General features: G+C 47.2%; 1 protein-coding gene across 2 annotated transcripts in view; it reads right to left on the minus strand.

Moving 5' to 3' along the window:
* Window positions 1-581: 581 nt before the first annotated feature.
* STYXL2 (serine/threonine/tyrosine interacting like 2) overlaps window positions 582-22,702 on the minus strand; it is a 33,939-nt gene continuing 11,818 nt past the window's right edge. For both annotated transcript variants that reach the window (XM_010338686.3, XM_010338688.3), the window contains exons 3-6: window positions 18,699-18,793; window positions 14,803-15,034; window positions 12,260-12,477; window positions 582-5,906 (exon numbers count right to left, since the gene is read on the minus strand). In XM_010338686.3, the coding sequence (XP_010336988.2) occupies window positions 3,064-5,906; window positions 12,260-12,477; window positions 14,803-15,034; window positions 18,699-18,793 (3,388 nt within the window). In that variant the 3' untranslated portion in view covers window positions 582-3,063. The remainder of the gene's footprint in view (window positions 5,907-12,259; window positions 12,478-14,802; window positions 15,035-18,698; window positions 18,794-22,702) is intronic.

The raw sequence follows: 22,702 nt of genomic DNA on the forward strand, positions 1-22,702 counted from the left end.
TTTTCTGTTTGCCTCCAGACCTACTTTTTGTCTTGCTCCAGACTAGTAGGCTCTCCTACCCACTTGCTTCCAGTTAGATTTGGTCCATAGAAGTTACTAGCATTAAACAGAAAACCAGGAGCAGAGAAGGGCTGGGGCATTTATTCTGACTCCTCTGCCAGGTTGTCAGGTGGCTTTCTCCATGGTGATGGTTCTTGCTGGCCTCTGGAAACAGCTTTGCCGCTTTGTCCCTTCGGTGCTAGGATGGCATCAATATTGCTAGTACATGGGTGCTTTACTACTTCATTTTGGCTCCCTTGACCCCTCCTATGCCTCTGTCAATGGTCCCTGCATTAAATTCTTATCAGTCACCACTTTGAGTGTGCCATCTGTTTCCTGTGAGGACTTTTACTGAGATATCTTTAATTGTCATTCAGAGACTGGAAGGCTGGCCTGCAACCTAACACACTAGGTTAGGTAGCATTCAGAAGTCACCCTTGGGATTCTAACACTTCAAATTCCAGATATTTCTTCAAGTTCATGATAAATCCAACACATTTTCTCTGATGTGGTTTCCTAAAATATACTCTAAACTCCAGGAATAGGTTGAATTCAGAATTTTAATTATCTGGCAGACACCTCCTTGGGTACAGGATCTAGAGGCAGCTATCTCTGGAGACGCAGAAAGCAAAGGCATTTCTTGAGGGCTTCACTCTGAGCCATCTGGCTTTCTCTGGTGAGCCCAGCTGGTCTACTTGTGGGCCACGGGGGCCTTTATTGCTCCTCTAGCCTAAGACAGAGCTCAACTAAAAGCAAACTAGGGGGTCTCTATGGTCTGTTTCCTCCAAACTCACATCCAGGGCTGGAGAAAAATTGGGGTGACTCTTCACACCAATATGATTGAAGTGTTTGTTCAACATTATTAGGTGGAGTATGAGTTGAGATTGACTAAGAATAGGTTGTTTTTTTTTTTAAATTGCTTGTCTATTTTGACATGAGTGAGATCAATTTATATATTTTGTCATAGTAAAAAAACAAAAAGACATATATAGAGAGATCAGAGCTAATTGGGTCCTTACGGGTGGGCACAGGGGACCCACCAAAGAATATTCCCATTCTTCTCTCCAGAAGGTCAACCTCCTAGAGTAGACACCCAATTAATTGTGCCTATACCAAAAACTTCTCTATGGGAGTGAAATGAGAGCTCTCCCAGAAGGTAAAATAGACCACAGTCGGCCTTCTTGCTGTGGGATATATTAGAACAACACTTAAAAAAAAAAAAAAGATAGGGTCTTGCTATGTTGCCTGGGCTGGACTCAGACTCCTGGGCTCAAGTGATCCTCCTCTCTCAGCCTCCCAAGTAGCTGGGGCTATAAGCACACGGCACCCTGCCTGGCTAATAAGACCTTTTTCTGCGGTAGGAATGACCCACTGGGTACTGGAAACTAGGGGATGAGACTGATTAAAGATGAACCAAGGAAGAAAAAGGGGCAAATGGGACAGAGACTGAGCAGTATTGTTCCTCCGCAAGTCCTCTTTCCCCACCTCAGTCAGTGAAGGAGCGATGAGTACCACGAGCAACTGAACTGTGGGCCAAAGCGATAGAGGGAAGGCAAGAAAGTTAATTCAGTTGCTTTGACAGCAGCTATGTGGCATTCTGAGCTTGTGTTCAAGTCAGCTCCTGTTTGCCTTGATATATTTATCTCTGTGCTCTTTGAAATATGTGATGCCGAACAAACCTACATAGGAAGGTTACATAATCTCCGTGTCCCATGAAACTCCGTTTTTAGAAAAAGTGATCACATAATTATCACTTACTATTTGTCTCATTGGTGGATTACTCCTTACTCTTCTTCCCTCTCATTAATCATTTCATCACCAGTTGTGTCTCCTGAATTGGATTTTTTGATTGATTAAGACATCTCAGACCCCTGTACAGCACATAGTTGTTTTCAAATCCTTCAAGGTGCTGCAGCTTGAAAGGAACTGTTGAAACCAGTTCATCAATCATTGCTGTAAAGTGCTCAAAGTGTCTCCTTGATTTGGCAACTCAACCTGTGTTTTAGGGGAAGGAATGCCTTGGGAACGAAACATAAAAGATTCTCACCGACTTAGCCCACTTAGACTGCAGGGAAAAATCAAGTGTACTACCCACTGCATTACCCAATGATCCTCCTAGGAATAAGAAGCAAAGATGACCCTAGATTTTATGAAAACATGTCTCCATCTCCTTCTACTGGGTTTATTTTCTTCTCTCCCCATGCTTTGTTTTTGTTTTTCTGCCTTTCAGAGAGGCCTTCTCTCTACTTTACATCTTGACATTCTCACCACAATAAAACTCATTCTCTCCTTCTCTGGTTCGCTCTGTTACTCTCAAGGGTTTTCCTAGTGTGGTCTCCTGCTGTATTGTATCATAGGCGAAATACTTGCTTGTTCTTTTTTATAATGAGGCGATGATGGCATTGTCTAGAGGCACAGCTTTTGTGAAACAAGGTGAGACTGGCTCAGATAACACATTTGTGTCTTTTAAAGTGGTTTTCTTCTAATATCCAAAGATCTAAACATGACCAGAATAAAGAAGAACTATTTGCCAACATACCATTTTAATGGAGACTCAACATTTTTTAAATTTTCAGAATTGAGCGTTCCCAGGAGAGGTCAGACTTGCCACATGATAGACTTGCTGGGTCTCATTATAAAACCTCTACAGACAAAACCGTGTTCTATGTTCACGGACTTTCTGGATGGAAACTGGAGTCTCTGACAAACTACAATGCTTTTCCAAGCTTACCTCTCTAGTCTGTGATGAACACTATCAATTACATTAAGTGAAACACCAAAGCTTAGAGGCAAGAGAAAATGGTGTCAGTCCAGCGATCACACCTCATATGGATGGTTCCCCCTGTCCTTGCCTCTTCCTTACTCTACCTCTGCCACCCTGACGCTTGGTACCTCTCATTTTGGCTCTGCCCCTTCGGAAGATCCTCTCTGCATCCTCATGTCTTGACGGGTGGTGGCAATGTATGCCCTGAGCCCTATGCTAAGCTGAGTGGTTTCTTTCAGTGTTCTCAGCTTTTCCCCAGCTCAGTCCTCCCTCCTTCTCTGCAGCTTGGTCCTGGTTTCTTCTTGCCGGCGTCTCCAAGCAGCAATGATGGCTTCGTCATCCATTTCTTCCTCTTCCTCCCTGTCAGTGCTTCTCCGATACTGGAACCGCCGTCCAGATGCAAACCTCCCTTCTTCTCTGTTTTCCATCCTCTCTTTCTCTCCCTCCTCTTCAGACCTCATAAAGCTCTGTGTGAATTTCCTCTTGGCTCCAAATTCAGAGAAGTCTGACTTGGATGACTCTTCCACATCTTCCCAGTCCCTGGACCTGGCCCAGTTTGGGTGCTGTGGCTCCGGGGACTCTTCCCTTTCTGATGGCTCTGGGGTCCGGCGGAAGAAGTAGGGCTCTGGGCTCTCCTCTCGGGAACTTGAGGTCTCGCTGTACGTGGACCTGGAGAACTTGTGCATCTCTCTGCCCTCCCTGGTGGAGGAAGATGAGAACCTCGAAGTGCTTCTTACAGAGTTGCCATTTGCCTCGTGGTAGGAGGAGGTGTCCTGTTCCTCTGACTGGGATTTGGAGAACTTGTAACTGGAGGATTTAGACTCCGTCTCCCTGAGCAGGGATGATCTGGTATACTTCCCCCTAGAACTTCCAGACCAGTCACTTTGGAAAGGAGGCTTTTCCTCTGTCGTGAGGCCACTGAGCCACTTATTAATACTGCTATCCACCTCTTTGCCAACTCCGCTGCCACTTGCATAGTGATCACAGACAGCCAGTGAGGACGATGTGTCTGTTTCGGGTTTCTGGGAATTACTGCGGGAAGAATATCGGAAGCTCCCTATGGCACTGTCAGTGTCCTCATCCCTGTCACCCTCATCCCTGTCATCATCCTCATCTTCCTTGACCTTCTTCTTCTTGAAGAGGGAGCTGCGTTTATTGTCTGAGGCCAGCTTTTCCATTTTGTACCCAGACATCTTCTCCCTAAGCTCCATCTGCATCTCCTTCTCCTTCTGGCCAAGTCGTTTTAGGTCCACATTGTCAGCAAAGAGGCTGTAGATGGGCTTGCTGGTCCCCCTCACTTTGCTCCTGGAACCTTCGGCCGGTGAGCTCAGTGTGGTGTTGCAGGACAGCACAGACTGCATGTCAGAGCTGGGTCTTGCCCGGCTCTGAGGCAGCAGGCAGCCGCCCAAGGAGGAACTGCTCTGTCCACTGAGCATAGAGACTTGGTCATCCCCGGGGCAGCTGGCCGCTGGTGCTGCATTCATGCTTGCAACAGACGGCGATCGGGACAACAGCAGCATTTCATTTTGCTTCTGAGCAAGGGTCTCACTGACTACATTGGCAATCCAGTTCTGGATACTGGCAATGGAAATGGTGTCTCCAGGCCCCACTGGCAGGTTAGGCAGGGGTGTGGTTGGATTGGAGGTTGAGCACCCTACTATATTGCTTGCAGCCTGAGACAGGTGGGAGCGGTGGCTCTGGGTGCTGAGTACCGACGCTGTGTCCCCATCAGCACTGACCGAAGGGGCTGCAGACCAGAAAGCAGACAGGGGAATACTCCCGCTGGCCGCGGAGCTGTCTGCCTCCCAGCCTGCCATAGACTGGCTCTCCTCCAGCGTCTGCCGGCTTCTCTCCAGTAGCTCCAGCCTCCGTTGCCTCTTCTTAGCCAAGGCCGAGTCCTCCCCCTTGCTGAGCTCCACCACCTCCTCCCTGTTCTCACTGCCCACTTTCTTCTGGTGTTTCAGCTTCCAGGCCTGGTAGGCTGTCAGGCTGATGTCGGAGGGGTTCTTCTTCTCCCTCGCTGCCTCCTCTGCACCGGGCTCACTGCTGCTGTCTCCCGCTTCCAAGTCTTTCTTGTGAAATCCAAATTGGATTCTCTTGATCTTCCATCTTTCCAGAGCAGTGAGCTTGTCCTTGTTCCTGCTGCAGAAATTGTAGAAGGAGCTGGCCTCAGAGCCCACGCTCTCCTCGTCGTCCTCCCGCACCCTGCTCCCCGCCTCTGAGCTCAGGTCCGCCGCCTCCTCTCTCTTGCTCTTGGCGTGGTACCTCCGGGAAGCCTCCTTCTCGATCTCCAGCAGCCTCTCGTTCCACGTGTCCCAGGTGCTCTCCGAGGACACCGAGTCTGTGCGGCGCCTCCCGCCTCGGTTCTGGCGGCTCCGCTCCAGCTGCTGCTTCAAGACCCAGATGTCGTGGCTGCTCACGCTCTCCCAGGCGCTGCTCTCGCTCAGGGTGCGCCGCCGCCTCCCCACCAAGGAGCCCGCATCGCTCTCCTCCTCCTCTTCCTCCTCCCTTCCCCACCTCCGGTGCCCTTCTGCTTGGTACCTCTCGTTTCGGCTCTGCCACTCCTGGATGATCCTCTCCACGTCCTCGTCCTGGTCCTCGTCCTGGAGCTCCTCCCCACTCTGGCCAGAGGAGGCTGAGCGTCTGCCACCTCCACCCTGGGGGACCTTGCCCGAGGGGAGGCCCTGCCCTTTCTTCCACTCCTTGTACAGTTTCTCCTCCTCCTCCTCGTCAATGAGGGTGAGGGGCTTGGAGGCCTGGCTGGCCTTCCCCAGGGAGGAGCCACTCAGGTGGCTGGCGCTGTCGTCCTCCTCCTCCACCGTCAGGGCATGCACTCTGGCCCCGAGCGTGCTCCCCGTGCCCTCGCCCTCCTCGGCGTCAGCTGATTCCCCCTCCCGCCCATAGTCCTCTTCTCTTTCCTCCATCAGCTGCTCGTTGAGCTCCCGCAGCTGCTTCAGGAAGCCGTCGTTAGGGTAGATGGCCCGCTTCTTGCGCACGGTCATCAAAGCCTCCAGGATGGCCATGTTGTGGAAGATCATCAGGTAGGCGACCACCAGCACTGCTGACCGGCTGATGCCCATTTCGCTGCTGACCAGGACTTTCCCTGAAAAGAAAACACAAGAGAAAATGATGTAATTACAGTGGCTTCCTTGTAGTGTTCTTGTTTGTTTGTTTTCTTTGCTAAGTGCTGTTTTAATGTGCTGCACTGAAGGTGTTTACTTTGCCTCTGAAGTTCCCGGCTCAAGACACAGGAGGGCTGAGCATCACTGTCCCCATATTACACATGGAAGACCACAGTCCCTGATGGGCCTCTATTTGAAACACTGCAGTGCATTTCTACTTTCTCCTCACAAACTGAGCATCAGAGGGAGCGGAAATACAAGAATAGGTGGGGAGGAGGATAAAGCAGAAAAGGAATGAGAGGCTAAGATGAATGAATCACAGAGAAATAGAGTCTCAGTGCTGGGAAGCATCATAAGTCACATCCTAAACCTGAGAATTCCCTTTACAACATCCCTGATGCTGGATCACCTGTCACAGCTGTCATCCAGCCACTGCTGAATGCTTCCAGTCACGGGGAGCTCATTAGCTCACCTGGACACGTAGATACAACTCACTTCATTTTTGTATCACTCTAGTGCTTCAAAATTTTTTTTGTACATTAGGGGAACTATAAATCACTGTAACAAGCATCCAGTACTGTTGCTCTGACATTCTAAAGTCAACAATGAATACATTGTACGAAACACGGATTTTATACAAAAATCTTTAAGAAGATGGCTATCATATTCTTCCTAAAATTTTTTTTTCTTTTCCTGGCTATTTTGAGTCCTTCAAACATTATTTGAACAACTTCTCATGTCCCCTTACTCTTCTAGCTACTTTCCTCCAGGTCAAAACTTGAATTATCGGGTTGTTTGTTCTGGAGTTTGTATTCAGGATGGAGCAAGATATTTCAGGTTTGGACTGACCCACATAGAGTAGAGTGGGCCCCTCCCCACCCGTTTGGGTCATTGGGGCTTTACTGATCCCATCTAAGCTTGCAGTGTGGGTGGATATGTCACACAATGAACTCAAGTTATCTTTTACATCAACTGAAACCTGTAAAACTTTTTTTAAAACTTCAATTAAGTCATGTTTCTTTTAATGTGCAGTCATTTTTAAACTTCAGGATAATTTTACAAATTCTTACTAACATCTTTTAGTAGATGTCTGTTTTTATAGCCTACAGAAGCTTTTGCAAGTCTTGACGCTACCATTCAACAGACCAGTTACCTGCTGCTGGCCTCCCTTTCAGCTTTGCGTCCGTCATGAATGTGACAAATACGTCTCCTATGCCTTCATGGTAACAGCTGTTTAAAATGCATACTGGAGGCCGGGCGCAGTGGCTCAAGCCTGTAATCCCAGCACTTTGGGAGGCCGAGGCGGGTGGATCACAAGGTCAAGAGATTGAGACCATCGTGGTCAACATGGTGAAACCCCGTCTCTACTAAAAATACAAAAAAATTAGCTGGGCATGGTGGCGCGTGCCTGTAATCCCAGCTACTCAGGAGGCTGAGGCAGGAGAATTGCCTGAACTCAGGAGGCGGAGGTTGCGGTGAGCCGAGATCACGCCATTGCACTCCAGCCTGGGTAACAAGAGTGAAACTCTAAATAAATAAAATGCATACTGGAACCGCTGGAGACCTTCCTCCCTGCTGTCATCCATCTGCTTACCAACAGTCTTTGGGGATGTTGGCTAAATCAGTTAAAAATCCTCTCTAACAATGTGGGATGGGAGGGACTCTTTTATTATTATATCTTTGCAGCAGTTAGGGTCATGTCTTTGTCACATAGGAGGTCAGAGACAGAAAATTCGGGGGTCTTGAGGCCCAGTAGTGATGAAAGGTATTATTGCTAAGAGCCAGCAGCCACTAGAGGGAGGTAAATCAGTAGAATCAAAGCCACAGGCTGGGCGTGGTGGCTCATGCCTATAATCCCAGCACTTCGGGAAGACAAGGTTGGAGGATTGCTTGACACCAGGAGGTTGAGGCTGCAGTGAGCGGTGATTGTGCCACTGCACTCCAGCTCAGGCAACAGAGTGAGACCTTGTCTCAAAAATAAACAAACAAGGGTGCTGTGGCTCACATCTGTAATCCCAGCACTTTGGGAGGCCAACGTGGGTGGATCACTTGAGGCCACGAGTTTGAGACCAGCCTGGCCAACATGGCAAAACCCTGTCTCTACTAAAAATACAAAAACAATAAAATGCTTATAATTCCAGCTATTTGGGACGCTGAGGCAGGAGAATCACTTGAACCCAGGAGGCAAAGGGCAGTGAGCCGAGATTGTGCCACTGTACTCCAGACTAAGCAACAGAGCGAGACCGTCTCCAAAAACAAAGAGCAAAAGCCTCATAAGGAGCGTCTGCCGAAGCGTTTGTCTTTTTCTCCTCTCACCCTCAGCTAAGGGCTTAGCTGTCCCTTGCAAGGACCTCCACTTAACTATCTGACCAGGCTACTGTCTACTGTTGCTAGTCTCAAAGTCTCACTCATTTTTTTTTTTTTTGGAGATGGAATCACCAGACCAGCTTGCTTCAGGATACTTCAGGAAATGACCAGCCAGCCTTCTTCATTCGGGCATCAAATACTACTTAGACTCAGTCTGGTGGAGACCAGGTTAGGGTGCCATGTTTTTCTATACTGTGTTCCTAGCACACTGGGACTCCTCTGAGGAGACTCAAGGGCAGCCAGAGGGACAAGAGGGAGGATGAGTGGGGGATGAGACTCAGGGATCTTCACCCAGAGCAGCAACAGGATTCTCTGTCTTCTCTGTTAGAGGCAGGCTGATGCTGTATAGATTTTTCTCTGCACAATTCTAGAGGGCCTATTTTCATCGAAATCAAAGTATCAAAACATACTTGGGTTATGATGAAAATTTTCCCACAGCAAAATGGTTTGAAGAAGGTAATGATTTTCTAATTTGCAGATTTACCATTTTGATTACCAACAGGGCTGAATGTGAAGAGGGTCCCTGTTTTCAAAATTTGAAAAGTACAGGCCGGGTGTGGTGGCTCATGCCTGTATTCACAGCACCCTGGGAGGCCAAGGCACCTGAGGTCAGGAGTTTGAGACTAGCTTGGCCAACATGGTGAAACCCCATCTCTACTAAAAATACAAAAATTAGCTGGGCAGTGGTGGCACGTGCATGCAATTGCAGCTACTCAGGAGGCTGAGGCACAAGAATTGCTTGAACCTGGGAGGCAGAGGTTGCAGTGATCCAAGATAGCACCACTGCACTCCATCCTGGGTGACAGAGCGAGATTCTGTCTCAAAAAAAAAAAATTTTTTTTTTAAGAGTACAGCTACTGGGAAGAGCATCAGACTTGAGCAAGACAAGGTTTGAATTCTCTACACTCTCAGTATGCCTTTATATGGGAGGCAATTGTGCTATACTCTCCCAATTCATAATCCTCCCTTTCCTCAGAACCTACCCCTCTCCACATCACAGAAAATAAGTAGTATTTGCCCAGAAGGTACCCCGCTTGCCACTGTTGATGGAACTCAGGGTACCAAAAGGACCAGTATCTGACAAATTCTCCAAGAAATTTGAAAATGAAACTGAGACAGGAAATTAGCTAGTTTAAATTAGCTAGTCAGACCTGTGGATGGCCACTTGCTCTCTGAAGTAGAGAAAGAAGAGGGAAACCAAGAGTCCTTAGACTGTCTAGTTCTTGTCCCAGGCCTGCCTGGGGTGCCAGGCTCTTGTCTGTGGCTTCTTTCCTGCAACTTCAGAACTAATGCCTTTGCTGCTTGTGAAGGTGTTTCAGATGGTTTCCACCCACTAGCAACCAAGAGAATCTTGATTATTACACCGTGCGCCGTGCCAAGTCGCCACTTAATCTTCCATGGGTCTCAACTTCCCAGTGTGTGCAATGTAAATAACAACACCCCCTCGTGGGCTCTTTGTGATTACCATGTAAAACGCCAGCGCCTGGTGTTTCTTTCGCTGTTCTAGTCAGGCACTGACTCCCAAGCAACCTAGAATAGAGGAAGCCACAGGACCCAAGGCTCAGCGGGGTAATTCCAGAGATGCTATGACCTCTCTGCGGTGGAGTAGGAATGACCCACAAAAGCAACAAGCACAGCAACAAAAAGGGCCTTTAGCTGCCTGGCAGGGAGAGTGAGACTGAATCGGGAGGAGATACCCGCAGCGCGTACCGGTGCCTGCAAGGAATCTGGACACCCAGCGCTCCGACCTGCGGTCTCCAGCCCGCGGAGCTGACGCCCTGGCTCCGGGTCAGTGCTCCTGGGTAGTGGGTATGATGCAGGGAAGGCCGCGCCTGGGTTACAGCCGCGGCAGGAAACTTCCTGCTGAGCCCGTGAGGCTCCTGGCACCGCCTCCGCCTCCGCGTTTGGGCGCATTCTTCCTCCCTCCGCCCGCAAGGCTGGCTCTCGCTTCTGGTATGCGTTCCACATTCTGAGATCTGTCTCATCCGCACTGGGATGCTGCGGGGCACTGCCGGCCCGTGGCCGTGTCAACCTGCGTGAGCTACCGAGCGCCATCCGGTCTGCCTCGAGGTCGGTAGGTGTGCCCAGGCCCAGCGAGCGAGGTGGGACACGCTCCCTATGCCGCAGACGACCGACAGACCCACTCAATCCCACACTGGTCAAACGTCCTACACTTTAAAAAGAAGGCGTTTTTGCCGGGCGCGGTGGCTCAAGCCTGTAATCCCAGCACTTCGGGAGGCCGAGGCGGGTGGATCACGAGGTCGAGAGATCGCGACCATCCCGGTCAACATGGTGAAATCCCGTCTCTACTAAAAACACAAAAAATTAGCTGGGCATGGTGGTGCGTGCCTGTAATCCCAGCTACTCAGGAGGCTGAGGCAGGAGAATTGCCTGAACCCAGGAGGCGGAGGTTGCAGTGAGCCGAGATCGCGCCATTGCACTCCAGCCTGGGTAACAAGAGCGAAACTCCGTCTCAAAAAAAAGAAAAAAAAAAAAAAAAAAAAAAAAAAAGAAGCCGTTTTTAAGCATTGAAAAGAGGAGAAAACAGTTTACATATATGTGTGTGTGTGTGTGTGTGTATATATACACATACATACCTATATATATAATTTACACACACATACACATACATATTTAAAATATGTGTATTTGGCTAGGCATGGTGGCTCACGCCTGTAATCCCAGCACTTCGCGGGGCCAAGATGGGAGAATCTCTTGAGCCCAGGAGGTCAAAGCTATAGTGAGCATTCCAGCAGCCTGGGGGACAGAGCTGCATCCTGTCTCTAAAAATAAAAATAATAAATAATAAAAAAAGGAAAATATGTGTGTTTGTAATTTCCATTAGAGGTTACTCATCCTGGCCATTGGTGGTGACAGGCAATGCCCTTTTTCCAGTAATCATGAGCAATATTATTATAGCAATGGCTGTAATTTTTGAAGCATTTATTGTGCCAGGTGTAGTCCCAAAGGAGTTATTTTTGTGCATTTAAAAAATGCTATTCCTCACAGCAACTTTAGGATTTGGTAATTTTGTCTTTGTTCTCTATAAGGAAACTGCGGTTCCTAGAGCTAAAGGAAATGGCCCAAGGTCCCTTGGTATATACAGTGCAGCAAATCCCAGACACAGACCCAGGTTTCTGGACACCAAATCCTGGAGTCTTCCCAGCCAGGCTGCTGGCTCCATTGCCTGGGCTCCGCCTCTCCTCCTTGAGGCCTATGACCTCTGTAGATGAGTCTCCTGGCACCTTCCACTTGGATATAACAATAGCAGCCCCGAAGCGCTACTCTCCACCATCCCAACTTGGTCTGTTCTCCAAGGCAGAGGGAGGGAGTTTTCCAAAACATAAATCAGATCAAGGTGCCGCTCAAACTTCTTACCCTGGCATTTAGCTTCCTGTTTGATGGGGGGAGGGTGCCTTGCCTCTCCAGCCTTCATCCACACGGGCCTTTGACGCTTGAACACACCAAGCTTCCCACGTTCGGATCTTCACACTACTAGTTCTCGTCCACAGGAATGCTCTTCTTCCAGTTTTCCCATGCTAGCTCTTTGTCACTTGGCTTAAATGTCCCGTTGTCAGAAGGCCTTCACCATCATGCTCTCCAAGGAGTTGGCCAGTCACTCTAGCACACCATCCTAGTTAGTCTCTGCCTCACACTTAACACCATCTGACATTTTTCTCTCTTTTTTTTCATTTTCTCTCCCCTCACTATAGTGTAAGAGTCAAAGGCTGGAAGCGTTGCATCTTTTACCACAGTGCCTAGAATGGTACCTGGCCCAAGCTAGGCACTCAGTAATTACTTACCGGGTGAATGATCATCCTGTCTTTCCTCCTTTTCTTAGAGAAAACAGCCTTCTTAAGACAGATACCCACTAGACACGCCAACTAATCAGGTTTTCATAACATTCCCCACATTGCTTTTCCCCTCATGGAAGTCCAGTAGCCTGGAGTGGACAGACCCCTCTCACCTCTATAGGTCAGCAGCGCCTCATCGAGGAACTCAGCCGCCTTCCGGAAATGCTGGGAAATGTCCACCTCAGGAAAGTCATCCACCTCCACACCCAAGTACTGGATCTCCAGGCCAGTGTAGAATTCGGGGCCAGTGTAAACGCCGGTGCCATGCGCAGCATTGAGAATGTGGGTGATTCCCAGCCTCTTCAGCCTCCCCTTGTTCACAGCCACACTCCTGGGGGAAGAGGCAGGGACCTGTTTGCCAGAGTCGGAACTAGAAAGATGCATCACCACTGTGATGGCGAGCCTGCCTCAGCTGGTCTGGGGTCTCAGCTGGGCAAGTCCCTCCTTTTCCGCCCCCTGGTGTCTAGGGATCACTGCAAATAACGTTATAGAAAGAGTTGATGACTTGGCCTCAGCAAGAGAGAGAAGAGACAGGGAGTTAAGCAAGGGAGGGCAAGATGAAGAGGCCAGCAAAAGTGATATGTAAGGAAAGCTTTGACTGGTCCAGAGACTTCTAGTTTAAAACCCCATGCCTTGGGAATGGACGTTCATCAAGGCACAAAAGTGGCAGGCGCAAATAATAAAATTAAGTGTATTTTTTTTTTTTTTTTTGAGACAGAGTCTCACTCTGTCACCAGGCGCCAGGCTGGAGTGCAGTGGTGTGACCTCGGCTCACTGCAACCTCCACTTCCTGGGTTCAAGCAATTCTCCTGCCTCAGCCTCCCTAGTAGCTGGGACTACAGGCATGTGCCACCATGCCCAGCTAATTTTTGTATTTTTTTAGTAGAGACGGGGTTTCACCATGTTGGCCAGGATGGTCTTGATCTCTTGACCTCATGATCCGCCTGCCTAGGCCTCCCAAAGTGCTGGGATTACAGGGGTGAGCCACTACACCCGGCCAAATTAAGTGTATTTTACATTGATATGGCATGCTTATAATTTTCAAAATCCTTTCACATGCATTATTTTACATTATCCTAAAAATAAACTTAAGAAGTAAGCAGGGAAACTAGTTTGATTCCCATTTGGAGATTATAAAAATTGCCAAGTGCGGTGGCCCACACCTGTAATCCCAGCACTTTGGGGGGCGGAGGTGGGTGGATCACGAGGTCAGGAGATTGAGACCATCCTGGCCAACATGTTGAAACCCCATCTCTACTAAAAATACAAAAAATAGCTGGGCATGGTGGCACAAGCCTGTAGTCCCAGCTACTCAGGAGGCTGAGGCAGGAGAATCTCTTGAACCCAGGAGGCGGAGATTGCAGTAAGCCGAGATAGAGCCACTGCACTCCAGCCTGGACGACAGAGCGAGACTCTGTCTCAAAAAAAAAAAAAAAAAAAAAAAAAGAAGAAGAAGAAGATTATAAAAGTCAATCTGAGAACTCATAACTTCCCAAAATTGTGAAAGGAGAAAAAGAAAACAAGAGCTAGTGTTTTAGATTTCTCATTCAGAGCTCTTTTTGCTGTAGCTGCGTAAGTGCAGCTTAGTTTGAAGAGGCCCTGAGGGCAGCGTTGTTCGACAAAGAACGGAAGCCTTGGGCTGAGAATACCTGGATGCCTGGGTCCTTAGTGGCCACGAGGTGAGTGCTCCTGGATCTGAAGATCTATTTGAAGATCACTTAGGACTTGGTGCCCAGCTCTGAGGATCAAGTTCTAGGCAACCGATTACTCCTTGATGAAGATAAGACCCACTGTTCCAAGCTGTTTTCCCTATCCCCTCCCCTGAGGCCCCAGATTTCCTCCTTTGCTTTTGGATATCTGGATAATTACATTGGGAAAAGATCTCATTAAGTATTCGATGAATCAGCAGAAATTCGTTTCACTAATTAACCTAGTGGTAGCAATTAACGCGCTGGCATCCTAAAGGAATAGGATGTGAGTGAGTCGCTTTTGTTCCAGAAACCACTGATAAACTTTTAGAAAATAATCGTTTTTGGATTATAAAAACAATGTCTACTTTAGGAAACCTGTCCAAGTCAAGAGGAATCTAAAGAAGAAAATAAAAGACGCTTGTAAAAACACCTCCCAGAGAGAATCGTTGTTAACATTTTATCACATTTCCTTCTGGCTGTTGTCTATGCAAAAGCATGCACACACATACACATACATCTATTGCCTGATTAGCAGCACACTCGACATGTATTCTTTTGTAATCTAAATTCTTTCTTACTGTATCGTGAACATTTTCCTGTGTTGGTAAATACACATGCATGTCAATATTGTCAGTGGCTGCTAGTGTCCAGTTCTGTGGTTGCTACAGACGTCAGGAGATGGTGAAAAAAAAAAAGGAGGCCCAGAGAAGGCCTTCTTGAGGGACAAGAGAGTCCTGGCAAGAGGGTAAAGGATAAGCAGTGATGCCAGCATTTTGCCTGGAGACCTCTGAATGCAGGTGGATGGAGGGGTCTTTCTCTGGGCCGGGGCAGGGTAAGTGGCTAGGCAGCCTCATTGGGCTGCAAGGGCCTATGGATGCCTTTGGTGAAAGTTGGGGCAGGTTCGTCTGTCTCAGGCACTAACCAGAAAGGTAGGACAAAGGGTCATGAAGAACAGTCAGACTCACTTCTCAGCTATGAAGACGTTGGGCCAGACCTCGTCCACCTCGTTCCAGGGAGCCTCTTGGCGATCCTGAACTAGTGTCCGCTGGAGGTCCAGGACGCAGGGCGTGTTATAGAGGCTGGTGTCATCCATCTTCTCCCTGACACGGTTGTACAGGTCCTCCACCAGCAGCTGTTCAGCAGACTCCAGCATGCCTGGACACTCGGCGCCTGCTCTGACCCCCCGTGGCTTGAGCTCTAGAGCAGACAGGAGGCAATCTCATGAGACAGTTAGGAACACCATGGCCTTCCTTGTTCCTGGGGAGAACATGCTCTTGGCCTGTTTGCTGCCAGGATTCTGGGCATGGACTGAATGCCAGCAGGATCTCCCAGGAAGGACTTTAATTGGGCCCAGGGCACTTGCTGCACTGGCCTGGATGCTTGTAATCAGGGTCAGCGGGAGGAGTGTATAGGTGTGGGTGAAGGGAACCCAATTTCTTTTACTATCTCCCGTGCTTCTCTCAAGCTGGCTGATAATTTTTTAGACCGAGTTCCTTAAGTACGAGGTGTATTTTGATCCATACTTAGTAACTCCTACGGTGCCCAGTACAAAGTGGATGTTCAGAAGTATTTACTGGCTGGGTGTGGTGGCTCATGCCCATAATCCCAGCACTTTGGGAGGCCAAGGCAGGTGGGTCACGTGAGGTCAGGAGTTTGAGATCAGCCTGGCCAACATAGTGAAACTATCTCTATAAAAAAAAATACAAAATTAGCCTAGTGTGGTGGCACACGCCTGTAATCCCAGTTACTTGGGAGGCTGAGACAGGAGAATCACTTGAACTTGGGAGGTGGAGGTCACAGTGAGCCGAGAGTGCACCATTGTGTGTCCAGCCTGGACAAAAAGAGCGAAACTCTGTCTCAAAAAAAAAAAAAAAAAAAAATGGTAGTAGTATTTACTAAATGAGTGAATGGTGTTCATTCATAGTAAAATTCTCTTTGTTAGTTTAACTCTTTAACATATGGATTGCAAATAACCCTGGGAAAGGTAAAATTTTCAGCAGTAATTCATGCAATATTACCTTCTAATATACATCTAATTTACTTATTTATTTCTTGTATTTTCTTCTTCCCCCCTACTAGAGTGGAAGCACCTATGATTCTCAGCCTCCCAACCCACAGATAGGTGGCAAAGGTCGGCCATGAGCTCTCATTCTAGTCTCAAAACAGGACTTAAACTCCAAATGAACTCAAATCCCAACTCATCCACATCTGGGGTGAATCTTTGTCTTCTTCTAATAATATATTTGCTCACAGTTTATCAAATTTGGGAAAATGTAAGATGTTTTCTTTCTTTAAGATAGACAAAAGTAAGAAATAACAAAATCGTTCCTCTCATGTAGTAGCCAGAACTACTGAATACAAAGAGAGAAAAAAGCTGGACATATTTGTCTTCTGTGTTTCTCATAGCCTCTTGCTGGCACCATCTTTTTCCCTGATGGGCAGTTTTTGGGTGGGGGCTGCTGCAGAGAGAGTCTAGCCACATTTGGAAGTTAGATTTGGCCCAGCCCCTCATGGAATCTGCTCCTCCAGGGGTCTGTAAGCAGGGCTTCTTGCTCATGGACTGCAAATCCTGGGAGCTTGGGTTCTGCCCGGGGCTCAGGATTTCATTTCCCTTCTCTCTTCCCTCCTCTAACCACCCTGAGGGGCCCCATGTCCCTGCATCAGGGCTCAGTTCTATTTTTATTTTTATTTTTTTTAAAGACAGGGTTTCACCATATTGGCCAGGTTGGTCTTGAACTCCTGACCTCAGGTGATCCACCCGCCTCAGCCTCCCAAAGTGCTGAGATTACAGGAATGAGCCACCATGCCGGCCAGGGTTCAGTTCTAAAAGTTCTCTGATCTCCATTTCAAAAGCAGAAAGAAGAAAACTTCTACAATCCCAGAGCTCTATTTTGTTTAAAAATAGATGAAGTGTTCCTATTTTCTCCACCACCCAGTTTTCTCCCCTGGCTCTCCTGGGGTCTTTCATAGCAAATACAGCCCCTCTCCTTCCCTTGTCTACTTAGATGTTTTTCCCTTACTACATATAAAAAATGGGACTCCTGACACCTCATTAAAATACAGAGTTGTCTTCTTCAGCTATTTATCTAGCAGCTTGTTGTTTCAACTTCTTTTCAGTTTAAATACAAATGTCCCCGCTCCTCACCCCCATGGCAACTCCTGCTTTCCCTGGGTCTCTGGCTCACACTTCAGCATCTGCAGAGTTTGCCTCTATCCCTGCATCAATTTCTATTACCTGACATTTCTTCAGCAGAAAGTAAAGCCCACACATTTCTCCTCTACACTCTCGGATGTGTGGCATGTGCTGACTTTCATGAAAATGGAAGGTTCTTCAACACACATTTTTACTCCTCTGATCACTAGTGAGCACAGCGATGTTTTGAAATATCACCTGATACATTTTCCTTTCTCTCTAATATATTGTTTTTTCTTCCCCTACAGCCCTTCAGCCACTAAGGCTAATGAAACTTAGGTTTGATGCCCCCAGAGAAGAGAAGAATAGAAAAGACCCAGGTTTAAAAAAAAAAAAAAAAGGCATTGCACATCTTTTGGTTTCAAACTAGACTTTGAATGTCCATAGCATTTTATAGACTTGAAAGTTAAGCTTTCAAAGAGAGAAAATGTTTTTTTTTTTTCCTCCCCACAATTCCTAAAGCTGTACTTCTACTTAGCAAGAACCAAAGCCTGGAGAATGGCCTGTAGAATTAGCACAAAGCAGAGATGATGCCGAATGGATGGTTAGGGAAATTTCCAACCAGAAAAGAGGAAGAAAAGACTTTTCAGAGCGAGGGTGGTGCTGGAAGCAATTCAGAGAGAACTGGACCAAGGTGAAGACACTGCCTGTGTTCGGGGGCAAGGTATCTGGGGGCAAGATATTTTGGAGCAAGATAACAGAGATCCCACGTATGGAAGAAAAAGAAAAAAATCCCCCAAAGCAGATGGGTCTTTGAGAAGATGGGGCCTCCTAGAGTGCCCAGAACAGTCAGCAACAGCAAGTCAAATTTCTGGTTCTATGTGAAGTGTTCAAGAGGTCCAGACGTCCTCTAGAGACCCTGGTGGAGACCTAAACGGATCAGGGGACCAAGAAAGGACCAGAGTTAGGGTGGACAAAGAGTAGCATGTGATTCTCATAATGAAAGACCAAGGAAAGGCTTGTGGCCACCAGCAATGGGTGCCAGATTAAGCCCAAAGGCCAGCTGAGCCCTATTTAATCAGTGCGCACCTGTCCCACTCCACCCTATCTCACCAGAGTTGTGAGGCTTCCCAGGGAGAAGGGAGAAGAAAGGGGAAGAAAGAAATTGCAAAAGATTGTTTACCTAAAATTGACTGGAAAAAAAATCCATCTAATCCAGGCAAGTGTCCCTGAATGAAATGTAATAATATGTTGCCTGCTTCAAAATTTTACTGTGTAAATATTAACATCGCTCCCCACTCAACCCTTTCCCTCCCTCCCATGCATCCTTCAGTTTGAAGCATCTTTAAGCACTGGTAGATGTGAAGGTCTAAGTCTGGACTCCCTTGGATGAGAACCCTCTGTATGCTCCTGGCCATTTCCTGGGCTCTCAGGTCTGCACCTCTGACATAAGCCACCTCAGGATCCCTGAAGTAATCAAAAACTGAGCAAGAGGCCCTAGAGACAGACTGGTGCTGCCTCCCTGGCTGTCCCTGTTCACACTGATGCATAATTATTTCCACTTCTGTCCTATCAGAGTTGAGGAGGTGGGTTGGCAGAACTGCCTTCTGAAGATCTGCTCTTCCTAATGTGACAGGCAGCATCTGAGAGGCACACTGACATCTTCCAATGCCCCCCACCCCAGGATCATCCAGTTGGGTGATTCTACCCAACTTTTCATTGCATTACCTTCATTGATGATCTGTTTGGCTGCAATGGCTGAGGAGAGGTGAATGGGTTCCATGAAAATGCTTTCTGTTTCTGCATCTGAGACCATGGAATACCTAAGGGAAGAGGACATTTGTGTGAGATAAGCCTGCAGCATCTGAATTGAAGGCATTCTTTTAGATGAGAGATCTGGTTCAGATTCTAGCAACAAGTGGGAAACAATGAGCGATCAAGGCAACGCCTTCCTAAGTTTAAGGACCCAAGAATACAGAACACTGGGTATCCTGTGGCTCAGATGCCCACCTATTTTCGGATCAGAGTTGGCATTGATGGTGTATGATGTTTAATGACATGGTGGTCTATGCTGTGGAGGCAAGAGCATACATCTGAGCTTGGGGGAACCCACACTGACATGGCTTCACTTTCTTGGAGGTCTTGCTGCTCATTTAAAAAAAGTTGTCTCCTATTCCTCTGCTATCAGTCTACAGGATGTCCTTCATTGTGCCTCTGCCAGTCTTCTGCCAGACTGTTGGGCTGCATAGGTTGGCACCACTCTTTCTGTTCCCTCTGTTCTCCATTCCTTCTCCCTTTTTGCAAGGGAATGGGCTGATGACGGACCGACACAGCACCAATGAAATGCTAAAGATGAACTCAGATGCACAGGTACCGATTCTGAGCACAAGAAATCAAGAGTCAGGTTGAGCCCAGATGCAAAAAAGTAACTTGGGTGAATATCAAGGCGATTTCCAGTGCAGTTGTCGAAAGAGACCTTTAAGAACGTGGAGAATCTAGAGCAGAGACAAGACTGGGGAGAGCACTGTGGTGGTGGGTGGGACCACACCCTAGTTCACTAGCAAACATCTTTCTAGTGAATTGTCCCGTTCTTCAGGTGTTCAGATGAGCTTTGGGTCATTTTCTTTTTTCTGCTTAGTCTTTCCTTTAGGTCCAGAGAGGGGGAATTTAAAGGATACCATTTAGGGGGGCCTTCTATGAATATAATTCTGACAAATTCTCCACAAATTCGGTATTACTTTTATTCCTGGGGTTAAGAAAATTGCCCAAGGCAGTAAGTAAATGGTGGGGCTAAGTTGAGAATATAGGGCAGTCCTGCTATAGGTTCAGTGTTCTCTCCACAATACACAGATACCATTTAGATTAGAACAGGAAGGTGGATTGGTTGGTGGAAGCAACCCCAGCTGGATTCCCAGACTCAATGCAGACTTTGACAGGTAAGTACTTAAGAAATGCTTGTTAGAAGCCTAGATGCATGGATGAATTCAGCTGAGTACAGTTGAGTGGAGCAGAATCCAGATAAGCTGAACAAAGCTAACTTGAGCTGAGACAAGCTGAGATTGAATTCAATTGAACTGATTAGCAGAACAATTCTCCTGTGCATCCACAACATCAGTCAGGCTTTATTGTGGTCAGAGTTGTTATACTCTGTTTAAGGTACAGGTGAAGTTGACATTTGTTTTGTATCTGGGAACACTGTCACCAAGGTAGAAAAATGGCATTGCTATTGTTAATTTTCACACCTTGTGTTTGAGCTCTTATTTCTTCTACTTGTTTGATTCTATTGTTGAAACTTTCCAGTGTATTTTGTAGTTCTCTGTCTTTCACTTCTAGAAGTTCTGATTTTTTTAAATTGATGCTATCCATTTTTCTGGAGTTAGTTGTGTTCATATCCAGTATTTTTTAAAAAATTTCTTTAAGTTGATTTTCACCTTTCTCTGGTGCCTCCTTAAGTTGCTTAATAATCAACCTTCTGAATTCTTTTTCTGGCAATTCGGAGATTTCTTCTTGGTTTGGATTGATTGCTGGTGAGTTGCTATGATCTTTTGGGGGGTATTAAAGAACCTTGCTTTGTCATATTGCCAGAATTGTTTTTCTGGTTCCTTCTCATTTGGGTAGAGTATGTCAGAGGAAAGATCTGGGGCTCAAGGGCTACTGTTCAGATTCTTTTGTCCCATGCAGTGTTCTCTTGTGTGGTGCTCTCCTCCTTCTACTAGGGATGGGGCTTCCTGAGAGCTGGACTGCAAGGACTGTTATTGCTCCTCTGGGTCTAGCTACCCAACGGAGCTACCAGGGCTTCAGTCTCGTATTGCTCATACTTGGGAGTGTCTACAAAGAGTCCTGTGATGTGATCCAGCTTCAGGCCTCTCAGCCATGGATACCAGTACCTGCTCCAGTGGAGGTAGCAGGGAAGTGAAACAGACTCCGTCAGGGTCCTTGGTTATAGTTTTTAGTGTGTTGGTCTTCTCAAATGCTGGTTATGGTAGCAGTGAAGTTGTCATGTAGCTAGACTTGGGACCTCTGGTTAGTCACGATGTTACAGGTGGTAGAATTAGCTGTTGTTTTCTCCTTTCTTGGAGCAGCATTATTATTCTTTTATGAGTTGCTGTAATGGCTTGAGCTGGTTGGCCTCCAGCCAGGTGGTGGCACTTTCAAGAAAGCATCAGCTGTGGTAGTAGAGCAGGGATACAAACTTGCCCTAACGTCTCCTGGATAAATATTCAGGTTTCTCAGGTGATGGGTAGGCCATAGAGCTCCCAAGAGATTATGTCTTTTGCTTATGGCTACCATAGCGTGTAGAGAAAGACTGTCAGGTGGGGGCAGGGCTGTCCCATGTTTGAGCTCAGACTCTCCTTGGGTGGGGCTTTCTGTGGCTGCCGTTGGGGATGGGGTGTGGTTCTCAGGCCAATGGAGTTAGGTTCCCAGGGATTATGGCTGCCTCTGCTGCATCATACAGGTTGCCAGGGAAGTGAATAAAGCTGGCAATGGGGGCCTCACCCAGCTCCCGTGTAGTCAGCAAGGCCAGTCTCACTCCCACTGTGCCACACCAACAGTACTGCTTAGGCAGCTGGTAATCAAGGATGAGGTCTTGCCCCAGGCTACAAGCCTCCCCAAGGAGAAAGCAAGCAGAGCTTTCAGGCCCCACCACTGCTCCCCTGTAGTTTCTGTGCGCTTCCTGTTTGCCATCCCCCCCGCCCCTCTATTCGGGCCTGGACAATTTACACTTGGTTGAAATTATTACAAAATTCAGTTGGAAGTTTCCTTCTCCTTGTGGTCCTTCCCTAACACCCCTGCCAAGGACCCCTGTGAGAAAAAGTCAGAAATGGCTTCTCTGGAGACTGGGAGTGCCTACAGGGCTCTTCCCACTGCTGCTTCTACTTATATATCTCTCTCAGCTCTCTAAATTCATTTCAGCTCTAGGAAAGGTTAAATCCTCCTCCTGTGATCTGGATTTTCAGGTTCCCCAGTGAGGATGTATGTTAGGAGGCAGACTTTCCTCTTCTCACACTTGGGGCACTTACAGTTTTTTGGCTATCTCATGGAGTTTGCAGCAGCAAGCTGCTTCTTTCAAAGGATCTGTGAATTTTTTCAGTTTTCTTTATATGTTCCTGTAGTAGTTCTCAGAGCAAAGGTTCATGATGTGAGTCTCTATATGCTGTTCTGTGCATCCAAGTGGGAACTAAAAGTTAGTCCTGCCTCCTATCTGCCAATTTTTTTTCTATAACTCTAATCAACTTAATTCAATTCAATTCCAAATTATCTTGGATGTTAAAGCTACAGAGGTCTTTAGAGATCTCATTGCTTGGCGAAGATAATAGAGTTTTATGATAGCAGTTGTGTTGGCTCATTTCCATTCTAGCACCAAGTACTCTTTATGACCGAAAGATGCATTTTCAAATAAGCATTACTGGAGAGTGGGGCTGGATTAAGGGTAAAGTTCATGGGATATTATCTTTGCATGTTAAAACTAGAGAGATCTTTGGAATCTTACTGCTTGGTGAATATAGTAAAGACTAACACCTAGTGGGAGTGGCAATGAGCTCTGTAAAGGTGCAGATTAGGGGGATTAGGTGGTCTTATTTATCTCTAGCAGACGGAAGATGATCATTCAGGGTTTGATGACTTAGTGAGTGTATGGCACAGACAGATGGGTAGATGGATGAACAGCTCAGTCTCTGAATGAATGGATGGACTACGGTAAGGCTGGGCAAAGTGTCCACATACAACCGAGG

The sequence above is a fragment of the Saimiri boliviensis genome, chromosome 19 (assembly GCF_048565385.1).
Source record: "Saimiri boliviensis isolate mSaiBol1 chromosome 19, mSaiBol1.pri, whole genome shotgun sequence".
In the NCBI taxonomy this organism is placed as follows: Eukaryota; Metazoa; Chordata; class Mammalia; order Primates; family Cebidae; genus Saimiri; species Saimiri boliviensis.